Consider the following 17,043-nt stretch of genomic DNA (forward strand, 5'->3'; position numbering starts at 1 on the left):
AAAACTTTTCACTGCTTCTAACAACTTTCCTCCCACACCATATATTCTTAATACCTTCCACAGAGCATCTCTATCAACTCTATCATATGCCTTCTCCAGATCCATAAATGCTACATACAAATCCATTTGCTTTTCTAAGTATTTCTCACATACATTCTTCAAAGCAAACACCTGATCCACACATCCTCTACCACTTCTGAAACCACACTGCTCTTCCCCAATCTGATGCTCTGTACATGCCTTCACCCTCTCAATCAATACCCTCCCATATAATTTACCAGGAATACTCAACAAACTTATACCTCTGTAATTTGAGCACTCACTCTTATCCCCTTTGCCTTTGTACAATGTGCAACAGGCGGGAGCGCTACCGCTAGGCTATGATCGCACAGACTATGATCGCATTAGGGTCCCGGGCTCGATCCTGGATGTTGGAGGTTTGTATGTTCTATATATATATATATATATATATATATATATATATATATATATATATATATATATATATCTTTTTTTTCTTTCATACTATTCGCCATTTCCCGCGTTAGCAAGTGTAGCGTTAAGAACAGAGGACTGGGCCTCTGAGGGAATATCCTCACCTGGCCTCATTCTCTGTTCCTTCTTTTGGAAAATCAAAAAAAAACGAGCGGGTAGGATTTCCAGCCCCCCGCTCCCTCCCCTTTTAGTCGCCTTCTACGACAAGCAGGGAATACGTGGGAAGTATTCTTTCTCCCCTATCCCCAGGGATAGGGGAGAAAGAGAAAATATATATATATATATATATATATATATATATATATATATATATATATATATATATATATATATATATATATATATATATATATATATATATATATATATATATATATATATTCATATATATGTTCATATATATACTTTCAAGGATCGGCAAGGCTTAACTAGGTAGCAATATATTGCGATATCAGACCTCAGCTTCTTCACAATATCATATCAAAATAGTTTAGATCTTTTTTAAAGGGAATTTAAGGTAGAGATAACATATAGTATTAGAGGTTTAACTTTTTATTCATATTGTATAGATGAAGATGGCAATTATATTCCATTTGAAGGAGCAACGTGAAAAAGGACTCTTCATATGAGCCTATACAGGTTCTCTCAAATATCTATTGTGATCAAAAAATATAATTTTTGATAACTTGAAACTTGCACGAATGAATAAACATATGTCTTCATATTTTCCCTTACACAATCAGCTATCATCTATTAAACGCAAATGCACTTACACAAAGTGTTGATAAATCATATAGCAAACCTAAATCTTTAACACCATAACTGGAGATTTTTACATTAAAATCTTCTTCACTTTTTAATCGTTTGTTGAGAAAATAATTCAGACTTTTTATTCATGTCGGATATGTTCGCCATGGTTGTAGACCTTGACGATGGTCTCCTTGATGTTGGGGATCTCGTGGAAGACGTGCTCTTCAGGGATACGACGGTCCAGTGGGTAGCCGAAGGGCTTCTTGTCAGGAGACACCCCCTTGACGTCATAGTAGTGGAACTTGGTCATGTTGGGAAGACCTTCAATGGCTGCGTCAGCTGCACCGTCGGTCACAGCCACCACCAGTATGAACTCCACACCAGCTTTGTTGCCTTTGGGTATCAATAGCCTATTGGGAAGCCCAGTGGCGCTCTCGAACTGATGAAGATGCAGGTCGGTGCCAGCAGCAACGGCCTCCTCAGTCTTACGCATCAGAGTCTTGAAGCTGGGCACGTCAGGCACCGTCACCGAAGCATCACTGCTCTTGCGGACGATGTGGTTCTCGCCAGGGGTCACTGTTGGAAGATGGAAACTGTGAATATCCTAATTCATTACTGTAATAAACTAAGGTATTTCATCATATTTATATCATATGTTTGATACATCTTGAAATATAAACCTTTCCTTACAATGTCATCATCGCCAACAATTTACTGGTATTTCTCATTCAATTTCTTTGTACTAAATATACAAACGACAGAAAACGAAAGCTTTTTAGGAAAAGACTCCTAAAAATACTGTATACTTACGAGGTACCCAGAACTTGTCTAGTTCAATGGCGTGCCAACGGCCCTCGTTGAAAGAAAGCTGAGCGCCGGTAGCGTAACGATGTGGCCAGGCCATGATGCGCACTGTGGCCATGACCTTCTCCTTATTGTTGTTAAGTACATTGATATTAAAACCAAAATCTTTGTGCCTAAGACGTGGGATAATTGTGCTAACTTTCACCTCTGTGTCTATTTTGTCCTCGAAAACATTGACAAGACTAAATTCATAGTCTTCCAAGTATGTCTCCAAAGGACCATCGATGGCTACACTGTTAATGGCCACGCCAGGGAACACGAGTTCTTCCTTAGTATAAGGTGGAAGACTATCTTTATGCTTTCTGAAGATGTTGTCGATGCGCTTGTGCAACTTATAGAAGCTTGGGTCACGAATAGCTGCCATATAGTGTTCCATGACACTTGGAGGCATGCCGTACTTCCCCTGGGGATCAGCCTGACGGGCAATCACTTTGTGAGCCATGTTTTTCAAAGAGCCGTAGAACTCACGGTTGGGGCTGTACAGAGAGGACTCAATCACATCACCCAAGATAGCAATGCCACGTTCGTTCTTAATATCTATGACTGACCCATTCTTGGCAATGATATATCCATGGTCGATGGCATCAAGAATGCGGTTCTCATAGTGCACTAACTCATGAATCATAGGAAGACCTTCCACATCTACAAGCATCATGTTATCGGGGCGGGATGGGAATGGCACACCATTCTTGTATGATATTTGGGGAGCGAAGCCCTCTTTAAGGGGCTCATTTACCCAAAGTGGTTCGGAAATCTTCAAGTGGTTAGAAATGCGCTCTGCGTCGAAGCGGTTTGTAAGCTGGTGATGTATCCAGAAGAAGATCTCACCCTTACGCTCAATGTGACGGCCGAAAGTGTCGTTCCACCAGAAAGGATATTCTATATGCCAGTTAGCGTAGTGGGTACTGAGACCAATGTCCTCAGCAAAGTAGGCAACTTGCCGTTCAGGATTCTTCTTTGTGCCCGTAAAGTTCATGTTCAGTTTGACTGGTCTGCCACTCATCTTGGCCTTATACGCTTCCAGGATCAATGTGTTATTTGTGTAGAAGTGAGGAACAATCTCATACAACGGTGGCAGCACAACTTGCTCAAAGATCGGGATGTGTTTCACAGCTGCGTACACAGCGTAAACAAACTGTTCCTCATTCATTTGTTCTCGGAAGTAGGCAGCATTAGCTATGACAGTTTCCCAGTCTTTGCAATACAGGAGAACCTCAAAGAGCATGAGTGCTTCCTTGAGATCACGGGGGGTCAGAGCTGTCATGATACGTCCTTTCTTCTGAAGCCTTTCAGCCTTCAATTCCCTCATAAGCTTTTGAACGGCAGCTCCACCGTCGTCGTAATGGGAGAGTTCAGCCTTCTGGGTTAAAAGTGCTGCTAAAGGTCTTCAACCTCTCATCACGAAGAGGCTCGTACACCTTGTAGAGAAGGTGGTTGATGTCACGCTGCCTCTTTGCTAAAGACTCGCCTAAAACACAAACAAATGCAAGCATTAAAAGCACTGATTAATCATTTCATTACATTAATTACATTTCATTACATTACATTTCATTACATTACATACCTAGAGCAATGACATAGCAGACTTGAAAATTTGACAATATAAATTATTCTTAATTTCATCGAATTCACCTTCCAGTATTTGTGTTGGTGACCGGCTGCGAGAGTCTATCATTCTGTCTAGATCAGTGATCATGAGCATAAAATTCACTTTCTGTCTTAGTAATTGTGTTTTTCATAATCACTACACCACAATCTTCAAGCTTACTCACATATTACAACTGTTAGAGGTTGCCAAAAAGTATACTAACCACCTGATGATGTTTGGGAACCGGTGGAACGTTCAAAGCCAAATTCTGGCCAGGCAGCGGCCGTAGCCACCAGAGCGAACAACACCAAGGCCTTCATGTTGATGGTGCCGAAGGAGCTCTCGCACTGCCTTATATACCCCACTGGTTCCCAACGCCGGCGGACCATCCTGCTCCGCCAGTGATAACAGTTGCTTTGCCGCTTCTTTCTGTTACCTATCTTTGCCAACTAAGGACTTTTCCCTATCTTGTTTGAAAGCCTTCAAATGTCGTGTGACACAGGTGATTATTAGAGAAAGGTACTTTATCAATCCTATCTCATATTCGTAAAATGTCGCAGTCGTAGGTGACTAAACACTTGTGAAACTTCCTCCGAACAGAGAATATTCTGTACGTGTCCAGTCCCCTCTTGTATAGGTTCAAGTCTAGACATTATCATAAATCTCCAAGCGAAATATTTGCATTTTTTTAACTTGTGAAATGTTGAGACACAGATCGATTGAAGAAATACATTGTTCTGAGAGCTTTGAGTCCTGAAGTGTCATGATGATTAGTTAGAATTTTAATTCTTTCAGCCTGAAGGTTAAATAAGCTTATCTGAATCTGAAAAAGCTTGCTGTGAATAAATTATAGGTGACCCTATAACTGGTCATTATTTTGTTCGTATCTTACGAGTTAAAGATGTATCGCGAGTTGGCGAAATTGATTATAACCATGCAAGTGCCACTTCAAATTCAAAGTCTGTGAAGCCAAACGTATTTGGAACCATTCTGTAGAAAATGTAACAAACTCCTAGCCAAGTGATTCGCTTCCGGTGCGATGTGCAGTCATCTTCACCACACCCGAACTGCACGAACACCCAACCCAGATGTTCATACTCCCCTTTGGATCTGGTCGATAAAATCAATAGCTGGCTTAAGCTGCGGGATATGTGTGCATATAATACGTAGAAGCAAAAGGCATGGTACATATATATCCATATATATGTACAAACAAAAAAATGGTCCTCCCCACCTACATACATAGGTACATACATACACGTCCACACACGCACATATACTTACCTATACATTTCAACGTACCTATACCTTTCAACGTACACATACATATACATACACAGACATATACATATAAACACATGTACATAATTCTTGCTGCCTTTATTCATTCCCGTCGCCATCCCGCCACACATGAAATGACACCCCTCTCCCTCCGCACGCGCGCGCGAGGTAGCGCTCGGAAAAGACAACAAAGGCCACATTCGTTTATACTTAGTCTCTAGCTATCATGTATAATGCACCGAAACCACAGCTCCCTTTCCACATCCAGGCCCCACACAATTTTCCATGGTTTACTCCAGACGCTTCACATGCCCTGGTTCAATCCATTGACAGCACGTCGACCCCGGTATACCACATTGTTCCAATTCACTCTATTCTTTGCACGCCTTTCACCATCCTGCATGTTCAGGCCCCGATCGCTCAAAATCTTTTTCACTCCATCCTTCCACCTCCAATTTGGTCTCCCACTTCTCGTTCCCTCCACCTCTGATACATATATCCTTTTTGTCAATCTTTCCTCACTCATTCTCTCCATGTAACCAAACCATTTCAACACACCCTCTTCTTCTCTCTCAACCACACTCTTTTTATAACCACACATCTCTCTTATCCTTTCATTACTTACTCGATCAAACCACCTCACACCACATATTGTCCTCAAACATCTCATGATGGCGTTTTGTGCGTCTACCTGTAGTTCTTCCTGTGACTCTGTAAGAAAAAATGTAGATTTTGACCTCATCCCAAACCCTTAGGTCAAAGGTTCGTTAGTAATATCGAAGATTTATTGATGAGAGTTTATTGATGACCTTAGCAGTGAAGGTGAGGGTATATAGTTTGGGGTGTAGAGAAAATGCCTTTGCACTGAATATGAATGCGTAGTCAGGAACAGTATGTTAAACGAAAAATGATCCAAGGCTCAAAAGGGTAAGGTTATGGTGAAGAGAAAATAAAAATAGTGAGCCTACATTAAAGGAAATAACCATATTACGAAGATGGTGGTGAGGAAACTATGAAGATGAAAGTGTAGTGTAGAAGAGTATAGTGATCCTAGCTTAGTAAAGACAATAATGTTCTGAAGATGATGATGTACTGAACACAGTGAACAAAGAGTGAACCCACCTCAGTGAAAGTCAGTGGATTTTGATGATTAGGAGAGTGTGAGGACAAGAGTATAGCCGGTCCTAGACGAAGCATAGCAAAAAAATAATATAAAGCTTTAATGTAAATGTAGATATAGAGGTAGGGACGATGAAGGTGCAGTAAAGACTATGGTGTGTTTAAGATAAGAATGTAATGAAAATGAGTTTGTAATGAGCAAAAGAGTACAAAGACGAGGGCATACTGACGATGAAGGTGTGGTGATTATGGTGTGGTGAAGTTAAGAATATAGTGATGTAAGTTAGCGAAGATGAGGATGCATTGAAGATGTAGTATAGTAAAGGTGTAGCGAGTATGCATTCCCGACCTTACCCCAAAATGACCCAGTCTAGTTTCAAGGTCGACCAAAGAAGTTAGCCTATATGGTAGTGTTGGTGCATTTCTATATACCTATCTGTAGGAAGAGTTGTACTGCAAGAGAAATAAATCCGCAGCCCCTAAGATGAGCCAATGAGGTGTAGTGATGATGGCGTTGGCAGCATCATCAACATAAAAGACAACCAACAAAGGTTAGTCTTCGTCCCATCATCAGCAGTACTGAAATCAATTGCCTCTCCACACACTCTGGATCAAGTGGCCAGTCCACCGCACACGCGTGATTTCGTGCAACAGTAAACAAATATAAATGATGACTCTAGCGTCTGGATCTCACGAGACTCATGTAATGATAAGGGAGTTCATCAGGTAACCCAGACAGGCTGGGACAGACGGTCGACACTGTGTATCACTGCTCGGTAACCGCTAGCACGCTCGAGGATGCTGAGCTGTGAGTAAACATTGAAGACTCAGCACGGCGCGGTCCTTATCATATGACTGGGACGGGACCTTGCCACTCACTGACTACATTAGCTGATTTCTGTGCGCGCGCGCGTGTGTGTGTATGTGTGTGCGTGTGTGTGTGTGTGTGTGTGTGTGTGTGTGTGTGTGTGTGTATCTGAGGAGTACGTTGCGTACATAACAATGCATGCTAGGTAGAAAGAGATTTCTTTTACCTCTATAATGACGTAAAATTAGATGCCAGCGTTGATTCATCTTAGTACAAATCCTTATTACGAATGCCGCTATTGCTCGAGCATATAGACTAAGATAGCATTCTATATCCTAGATCTTACTGCCTTATACGTGTGGTGAAGTTTCATATCCATGCAATTTAGGAAAAGATTCTAACATATATATATATATATATATATATATATATATATATATATATATATATATATATATATATATATATATATATATATATATATATATATATATATATTTATTTATTCTCTATTTATTTTGCTTTGTCGCTGTCTCCCGCGTTTGCGAGGTACCGCAAGGAAACAGACGGAAGAAATGGCCCAACCCACCCCCATACACATGTATATATACATATACACGTCCACACACGCAAATATACATACCTATACATCTCAATGTACACATATATATACACACACAGACACATACATATATACCCATGCACACAATTCACACTGTCTACCTTTATTCATTCCCATCGCCACCTCGCCACACATGGAATACCATCCCCCTCTCCCCTCATGTGTGCGAGGTAGCGCTAGGAAAAGACAACAAAGGCCCCATTCGTTCACACTCAGTCTCTAGCTGTCATGCAATAATGCCCGAAACCACAGCTCTCTTTCCACATCCAGACCCCACACAACTTTCCATGGTAAGTTTGGGAGGTAAGTTTGAATGGAGAAAAACTGGAGGAAGTAAAGTGTCTTAGATATCTGGGAGTGGATCTGGCAGCGGATGGAACCATGGAAGCGGAAGTGAATCATAGGGTGGGGGAGGGGGCGAAAATCCTGGGAGCCTTGAAGAATGTGTGGAAGTCGAGAACATTATCTCCGAAAGCAAAAATGACTATGTTTGGAGGAATAGTGGTTCCAACAATGTTGTATGGTTGCGAGGCGTGGGCTATGGATAGAGTTGTGCCCAGGAGGGTGGATGTGCTGGAAATGAGATGTTTGAGGACAATATGTGGTGTGAGGTGGTTTGATCGAGTAAGTAATGTAAGGGTAAGAGAGATGTATTGAAATAAAAAGAGCGTGGTTGAGAGAGCAGAAGAGGGTATTTTTAAATGGTTTGGGCAAATGGAGAGAATGAGTGAGGAAAGATTGACCAAGAGGATATATGTGTCGGAGGTGGAGGGAACGAGGAGAAGTGGGAGACCAAATTGGAGGTGGAAAGATGGAGTGAAAAAGATTTTGAGTGGTTGGGGCCTGAACATGCAGGAGGGTGAAAGGCGGGCAAGGAATAGAGTGAATTGGATCGATGTGGTATACCGGGGTTGACGGGCTGTCAGTGGATTGAATCAGGGCATGTGAAACGTCTGGGGTAAACCATGGAAAGTTCTGTAGGGCCTGGATGTGGAAAGGGAGCTGTGGTTTCGAGCATTACTGTATGACAGCTAGAGACTGAGTGTGAACGAATGGGGCCTTTGTTGTCTTTTCCTAGCGCTACCTCGCACACATGAGGGGGAAGGGGGATGTTATTCCATGTGTGGCGAGGTGGCGATGAAAATGAATAAAGGCAGACAGTGTGAATTGTGTGCATGTGTATATATGTATGTGTCTGTGTGTGTATATATATGTGTAAATTGAGATGTATGGGTATGTATATTTGCGTGTGTAGACGTGTATGTATATACATGTGTATGTGGGTAGTTGGGCCATTTCTTTCCTCTGTTTCCTTGCGCTACCTCACAAACGCGGGAGACAGCGCTGTATCATCAGCGAACAACAACTGACTCACTTCCCAAGCTCTCTCATCCACAACAGACTGCATACTTGCCCCTCTTTCCAAAACTCTTGCATTCACCTCCCTAACAACCCCATCCATAAACAAATTAAACAACCATGGAGACATCACACACCCCTGCCGCAAGCCTACATTCACTGAGAACCAATCACTTTCCTCTCTTCCAACACGTACACATGCCTTACATCCTCGATAAAAACTTTTCACTGCTTCTAGCAACTTGCCTCCCACACCATATATTCTTAGTACCTTCCACAGAGTATCTCTATCAACTCTATCATATGGCTTCTCCAGATCCATAAATGCTACATACAAATCCATTTGCTTTTCTAAGTATTTCTCACATGCATTCTTCAAAGCAAACACCTGATCCACACATCCTCTACCACTTCTGAAACCACACTGCTCTTCTCCAATCTGATGCTCTGTACATGCCTTCACCCTCTCAATCAATACCCTCCCATATAATTTACCAGGAATACACAACAAACTTATACCTCTGTAATTTGAGCACTCACTCTTATCCCCTTTGCCTTTATACAATGGCACTATGCACGCATTCCGCCAATCCTCAGGCACCTCACCATGAATCATACATACATCAAATAACCTTACCAACCAGTCAATAATACAGTCTCCCCCTTTTTTAATAAATTCCACTGCAATACCATCCAAACCTGCTGCCTTGCCGGCTTTCATCTTCCGCAAAGCTTTTACTACCTCTTCTCTGTTTACCAAATCATTTTCCCTAACCCTCTCACTTTGCACACCACCTCGACCAAAATACCCTATATCTGCCACTCTATCATCAAACACATTCAACAAACCTTCAAAATACTCACTCCATCTCCTTCTCACATCACCACTACTTGTTATCACCTCATTTTCTTCTTCGTGGGTTTTCATCAATAAATGTTTCAGCCATTCCAAACAGATTTTCAAGATGAAAGAAAAAACACACAGTTATAGAATTATAGCTCTATTAGCACGTTATCCACTTTATTGACGTGATATACATGAAGATGGCAAAAGGATATTCTGTATCAGAACTGCAACACGTACAACAAAGGATGTGCCAATATGGGTACTGAAAAGAAACTTAGCCAACCTTCTTAAGGCATTCATTATCTTAAAGAAGACTCTTATAGGTTCACATTCCAACTAACCTAATTTCATCCTCAATAAACTGTAAATTGATCGAATAAATGATGGACAACGTTCCTCTTTTTCCCCCGATAGAATTAGTGATTCGTAAAATATGAACGCAATTTGTTTCATGTATCAACAAAATACGTAGCAGAACTAAAACTCAAACTTTAGAATAGAAATTTTCAATGAAACGATTCAGATTTTTCCTGTTCTTATTCTTAGATATTTTAGTGATGATGAATGTGTTCGCCATAGTTATAGACCTTGACGATGGCTTCCTTGAAGTTAGGGATCTCGCGGAAGACACGTTCGTCAGGGACTCGACGGTCCAGTGGGTAGCCAAGGGGCTTCTTGTCAGGGAGGACACCCTTGACGCCCAAGTGGTGGTACTTGGTCATGGTGGGAAGGCCTTCAATGGCTGCGTCAGCTGCACCGTCGGTCACAGCCACCACCAGCATGAACTCCACACCAGCTGCGTTGCCCTTGGGTATGAGCAACCTGCTGGGCAGACCAGTGGCGCTCTCGAACTGTTCAAGATGCAGTTCAGTGCCAGCAGCAACGGCCTCTTCAGTCATAGCCATCAGAGTCTTCATGCTTGGCACGTCAGGCACCGTCACTGAGGCCTCAGTGCACTTGCGGATGATTTTGTTATCGCCAGGGGCCACTGTTAGTAAACGAAAAAGGAATATCCTGTTACAGTACTGAATTAAGCTAAATATGCCATTATATTACAATAGATTTCATATATCATGAGAGATATAGCTCTACCCTCAGTTTCATCAGAGATCCTTTATTTTTTATCCTGGTGTAATCACAGAATGTATCTAGAAAATCAGATATTCTCTACAATATGACACTAAGAAAGCTTTTATACTTACGTTTTTTCCAGGACTTGTCAAGTTCGATAGCACGCCAACGACCCTCATCGAATGAAAGCTCAGCACCGTTAGCGTCACGAAGTGGCCACGCCATGATGCGCACTGTGGCCAAGACTTCTGCCTCATTGTTGTTGACTACATCAATATTGACGGAGAAATCTTTGTGCCTCAGACGTGGCATCATTGCTCTAATTTCTACCTCTGTTTCAGCTCTGTCTTCGAAAAGATTATGAAGGGTGACTTCATAGTCCTCCAAGTATGTCTCCAATGGGCCGTCGATGGCTACGTCGCCAATGGCCACACCGGGGAGCACAAGTTCTTCTTTAGTATAAGGTGGAAGACTATCTTTATGCTTTCTGAAGAGGTTGTCGATGCGCTTGTGCAGTTTATAGAAGCTGGGGTCCCTAGTAGCACCCATGTAGTGCTCCATGACATTGGGAGGCATGCCGTACTTTCCGTGGGGATCAGCCTGACGGGCAATCACCTTGTGAGCCATATTGTTCAGAGAGCCGTAGTATTCAGGGTTGGGGCTGTAAAGAGAGGACTCAATCACATCACCCAAGATAGCAACACCGCGTTCATTCCTAATATCTATGATGGACCCATCCTTGCCAATAATGTATCCATGGTCAATGGCATCGCGGATGCGGCTCTCAAGCTGCACCAACTCACGAATCATGGGAAGACCATCTACATCCACAAGCATGACGTCGTCGGGGCGGGATGGGAATGCCACACCATTCTTGTATGAAATCTGAGGAGCGTATCCCTCTTTCAGTGGTTTATCCTCCCGTATTGGCTCGGAAATTTTCAGGTGGTTGGAAATGCGTTCGGCGTCGAAGCGGTTAGTTAGCTGGTGATGTATCCAGAAGAAGATCTCACCCTTGCGCTCAATGTGACGGCCGTAAGTGTCCTTCCACCAGAAGGGATATTCCATATGCCAGTTCACGTAGTGGGTACTGAGACCAATGTCCTCAGAAAAGTATGCAACTTTCTGCTCAGGATTCTTCTTGGTGCCTGTGAAGCCCATTTTGATCATGGCTGGTGTGCCAGTCATCCTGGCTTTACAAGCATCCATCAGGACTTTAGAATCTATGAACAAATGTGGCACGATCTCATAGACGGGTGGCAGCACAAGGTGCTCACCGAGCGGAGAGTGCTTGACAGCTGCGTACCCAGCATAAATAAACTCTCCCTCGTTCATTCTCTCACGGAAATAGGCAGCATTAGCAACAGCAGTATCCCAGTCCTGGCACTGCATGAGAACCTCAAAGAGCATGAGTGCTTCCTCACGGTCGCGGGTGGTGAGAGCTGTCACAATTCGTCCTTTCTTCTGAAGCCTCTCAGCCCTCAGTTCTCCCATCAGTTTATGAACGGCAGCTCCACCGTCAGCGTAGCGGGAAACATCAGCTTCTGGGTCAAAGGTGTCTGCAAATGTTTTCAACCGCTCGTCCCTCAGGGGTTCATACACCTTGTAGAGTAGATAATTGATGTCACGCTGCCTCAGGGCTACAGGCACGCCTGAGACGTACAAAAAAGTATTAGGAGTGTCCTATTATCATTTCTCAAATTAATTGTACATACATGAGAAATGTAGAATATCATAGATTCTGAAAGTTGTGTATACAACAATATTCATCATGTGACTACAGTCTCCACACAGACATTGTGTCGGTGACAAGTATAAAAGTCATTCTATCAATATTAGTCACTGTAGTTGCCACAATCTCGACACAACAATTGGTGTCAACAATAGTATTAGACCTACTATCCAACTACAGTCTCCAACAATCTCCAGTTATCATAAGTCAGTGAATGATACTGGTTATACTCACCAGCCGTAGCAGCTTCATCTCCCTGGTAGCCAGAGAGATCTTTCAAGCCGAGTTCGGGCAAGGCAGCGGCCGCAGCCACCAGAGCGAACAACACCAAGACCTTCATGCTGATGGTGCTGGAGGAAGGTTCGCACCTCCTTATATACCTAGCTGATCTCACTGCTGTCGGGTCATATAGGTCAACTCTGATAACATTGGTTATGTCACCTCTTTCTGTCGTTTTGGTTCACCCACTGATGACCTCACCTTATCTAGTTTTAAGACCTACAAGCGTTGTGTGACATAGATTACAATTAGACTTGGGTACATTACTAACCTCACACATTCATCATGCAAGGAACCTTAGTAAATGTCGTAATAAGCAAGTAAACATGCTTCTAAGCATATGTTCTGAGTGTGCACAATTTTCCTTCGTGCACAGAACTGAAAGTAGATAGTGTTATAAAGTACAGATAATATTTGCATTTTAAGCTAAAACTTGCTGAAGCATATCGAATAGTGCTGTAAATCTTTTTGAATGCCTCGAAGACTGTGAGGTACTGTTGATTAAGCATAAATGATCAGCATGAAGGTCAAGTCTTCGAAAGCTGAAAATACCTTTCATTATATTTCATACGTGACCCAGTAACTGATACCTCGTTGAACTAGATATTTTGTCGGTATGAAATGCAGAAGTCTGCCTTATTTGAGCGTCTAAGAACGTTTAACATATGAATGTCGTTTTCTTTTGAATTCAATTCATAAGATGCCAAAAGTTGTTTGAAAACCGTTTTCTAGACTACCTAACTTATTTTTGATTTAGAGTTTCAGAGCCAAATGCAGTCGCGTCGAATTGAAATGATTGTTGTCTGACATTTCCTCACACCAGTGGCCATATTTTGGGACCGGATCACGAAAGATAATTCCATTTGAACAAATGAATCAACTCCACAGTTGCGTACACTAAATATATATCTATCTTTGACCTCCCCGTGATGTGAGTGGACGTATGTTCATGCCGTTTTCTGCTACGAAGTGTAAAGAAAAAGTTTGGTAGCTGCTCAGCAGCGCTGCAAAAATATCGCCAGTACATCAGTGTAGCTTTAACTTTTCTTCGTCTACTGCTCACTATGTCTGCCGAAAACATTGTACCAGATAGAATTATAATTTCCATCGTAAAAAATCATTATTACCCAAGATTATGAATGTGATTTCGGGGATTGTTAGCTAGTTCACATATTCAATTTCGGCACAAAATTGTCTCAGTCTAGGTGGAACTGAGTATCCTTAATGTATGTGACCAACACGGGTAGGTCCTACTGATACATATACCACAGCAATATAATACAGACGTCACTAACCAGCACCTTACTCAAATGACAGAAATACAAATGCAACGAAAAGAATGTTGAGACAAATTAGAAAATACAGCTGGTACTGGTCCTCACCAATAAATGTGTGTGTATGTGTGTGTCTGTGTCTGTGTGTATGTGTGTGTGTGTGTGTGTGTGTGTGTGTGTGTGTGTGTGTGTGTGTGTGTGTGTGTGTGTGTGTGTGTGTGTGTGTTTTATATTACGGTGAAACACTGTTAAACTCATGCAACTCTGTCTTTTAACGTTATGTATATGTATCATGGCTTTCCTCTTTTATTTGTGCATACACACACACACACACACACACACACACACACACACACACACCAGGTACCCATGTGAACGTGTGTTTCCACATACAAACTTTCATCCAAGTAAGTTAATGACCCATTATCACCTTCAGTGAGATCACATGTCTGTCTGCACACTATGAATCATCTCGACTGTCCTCTCATGCGTGGATTACATAAGGTCAACGGTACATTATAACGATAACTCAACTCACTTCACACAAGATTCATAGTAAGATAAGGAAACGTCCTCAGGTTCCACAGGCCATTAGCAGCAAACGCCTTAGACCCGTACCTCCATAGCAACGGCTTCCAAGTTCGGGAATACACTTGGGTTCTGTGTAAAGGTTCACCACCTCCAAGTTTGGCACGGCCCGAATTCTGAGGAAATAAGCCGTTCTCATCAGATGGGCAGATTTCCGAGTGTCCCACAACATTTTCATAAGACTGACCCATCTTTGAGTGTGGCAAATAGTGTCATATGATAGCCCGTTCTCTAAATTTGCCAGACTCTTTTCATATGACAGTCCATTCTCTAAATTTCCTAGATTTTTCAGTGCATCGGTTTACGTTAGTGTGAATATACAGTTGATGTGGTGCCTCCATTACACTGCTCATTGGTGTGAAATAGATTTATAAGGCTCTCTGAGTATATGAAATAACGTCAGTATTGAGGTATTCTAGTTTTGATAGCATTTAAATGAAATTCATATGATATAGGTTTGTAAAGTTTCGTCATAAGTCGCATATGAAAAGCTTTCCTTCATGATTTATACATCAGTGGATATCCCCCTCACTCTAATTATCTAGATTGTTAATTCTTTCAATCATAAATCATCCAAATGGTTACCTAAACACTTTAGTGATATTCAAGGAAAAATTTCCCCATCTTATTATATAAAAAACATATATTTTGTAATCAAGATTAAGAACATCATTATGCCTGAAAATAAACTCAATAGTTTTATGTGAATTCTCTCTTCACTAATTGTCCCCATTGAAGAAACCATCACATGCCTAAGGAAAAGAAATTACTTGATCTCTGTGGTGCTTACCCCTGCCCATAAAAACTTTCATCGACGTTATAGAGTTTTATATTTCCAATTATGTTTTCCAAGATGATGAAGGCAATCTATAGAGAAAGACATTTCCTTTAGCCGTGGGAAATCCACTTAGTCCCATTCTCACTAACTCATTCAAGGAATACTTTGAGACTCAGATTCCAGCTTCAGTTAGTAGCCACCCAAAAATCTGGCTAAGATACGTTAATGATGTGTGGTCTTTCTGGTCATCATCTTCCCAAGACTGTGATTCTTTTTTTTTCTATAATGAATTTGGTAACATTTACTCCACCATCAAATTCAAGAATCAATGGGAAAACGAAGGCAAATTTCATATCTTGTCATGTTTATTTCTAGCGAATCTTATCACGCATCCTTTAAGGTCTACAGGAAACCTACCAACTCTATGAATTATATTCATCATTTTTTTTTTACAGTACATGATCCTTCTGTAAAAACCTTAATCAAATGTAGTTCAAATCATCATAGAATTTGGAGTGTTTAAGCAGTCAATTGTATCGCATGTAAAGATGTATACTTTGGCAGACCAGTAAAACACTAACTGAGAGATGCTATTGACACAGTCACTCAGTACACAGACACAACCACAGTAATGCGATCCAGCGCCAATAAAAACACGATCACCCTAAAGACCATAACAACCCAATCACATTAGACCAATTATCTGATCATCCTACCAGCGACGTCATTGAACCTGCCTTAATTAATGATATTAAGAAACTTAATTTGTCCCTAGGTAGTTTTAAAGCACATCCAATTATCGACCAATCATATCGAAAGAATTGTTAAGTAACGATAACGCAAGAAAAACATTTGAACACTAACACACACACTTCGGTACCCAGGCCAACATTTCCTACAATGGAACCCTTGACCCCGTCAACTTTCTAACGGTCAGGCCATTGTACACCTCGACATGGCGTTAACAGGAATAAGTCTGTGTTTTAGTGTTTGGATTCTAAAACATTATGAATAGTTCTGATATGATGAGGTGGATTGTTTCCTTGAAATATCTAGTAGAAAATATGTTGAAATATACATATCAAAAAGATTATCTGAACAACTAAATTGCGATTTCACCTTCACACACACACACACACACACACACACACACACACACACACACACACACACACACACATATTATTCATTTATTTATTTATTATTATACTTTGTCGCTGTCTCCCGCGTTTGCGAGGTAGCGCAAGGAAACGGACGAAAGAAATGGCCCAACCCCCCCCCCCCCCCATACACATGTATATACATACGTCCACACACGCAAATATACATACCTACACAGCTTTCCATGGTTTACCCCAGACGCTTCACATGCCTTGATTCAATCCACTGACAGCACGTCAACCCCGGTATACCACATCGCTCCAATTCACTCTATTCCTTGCCCTCCTTTCACCCTCCTGCATGTTCAGGCCCCGATCACACAAAATCTTTTTCACTCCATCTTTCCACCTCCAATTTGGTCTCCCACTTCTCCTCGTTCCCTCCACCTCCGACACATATATCCTCTTGGTCAATCTTTCCTCACTCA

At 41.6% G+C, this 17,043-nt stretch overlaps 1 protein-coding gene and 1 pseudogene across 1 annotated transcript; both read right to left on the minus strand.

Annotated features, from left to right (window-relative positions):
- Positions 1–1,031: 1,031 nt before the first annotated feature.
- On the minus strand, positions 1,032–4,032 carry LOC139756837 (pseudohemocyanin-2-like; annotated as a pseudogene).
- Positions 4,033–9,871: 5,839 nt separating this feature from the next.
- On the minus strand, positions 9,872–12,884 carry LOC139756838 (pseudohemocyanin-1-like). The gene is made up of 3 exons (XM_071676663.1): positions 12,771–12,884; positions 10,936–12,456; positions 9,872–10,721 (listed from the first exon to the last, which is right to left on the minus strand). Exons 1-3 carry the CDS (start codon positions 12,874–12,876, stop codon positions 10,285–10,287), a joined length of 2,064 nt encoding a protein of 687 aa, XP_071532764.1. The 5' UTR covers positions 12,877–12,884; the 3' UTR covers positions 9,872–10,284.
- Positions 12,885–17,043: the final 4,159 nt, after the last annotated feature.

The sequence above is a fragment of the Panulirus ornatus genome, chromosome 23 (genome assembly GCF_036320965.1).
Source record: "Panulirus ornatus isolate Po-2019 chromosome 23, ASM3632096v1, whole genome shotgun sequence".
NCBI classification, from domain to species: Eukaryota; Metazoa; Arthropoda; class Malacostraca; order Decapoda; family Palinuridae; genus Panulirus; species Panulirus ornatus.

Coding starts and splice junctions, on each gene's coding strand:
- LOC139756838 (XM_071676663.1), bottom strand. CDS start 12,876: ATGAAGGTCTTGGTGTTGTTCGCTCTGGTGGCTGCGGCCGCTGCCTTG. Junction 12,457..12,770: donor AGATGAAGCTGCTACGGCTG/GTGAGTATAACC, acceptor TGTACGTCTCAG/GCGTGCCTGTAGCCCTGAGG. Junction 10,722..10,935: donor TGACAAGTCCTGGAAAAAAC/GTAAGTATAAAA, acceptor GTTTACTAACAG/TGGCCCCTGGCGATAACAAA.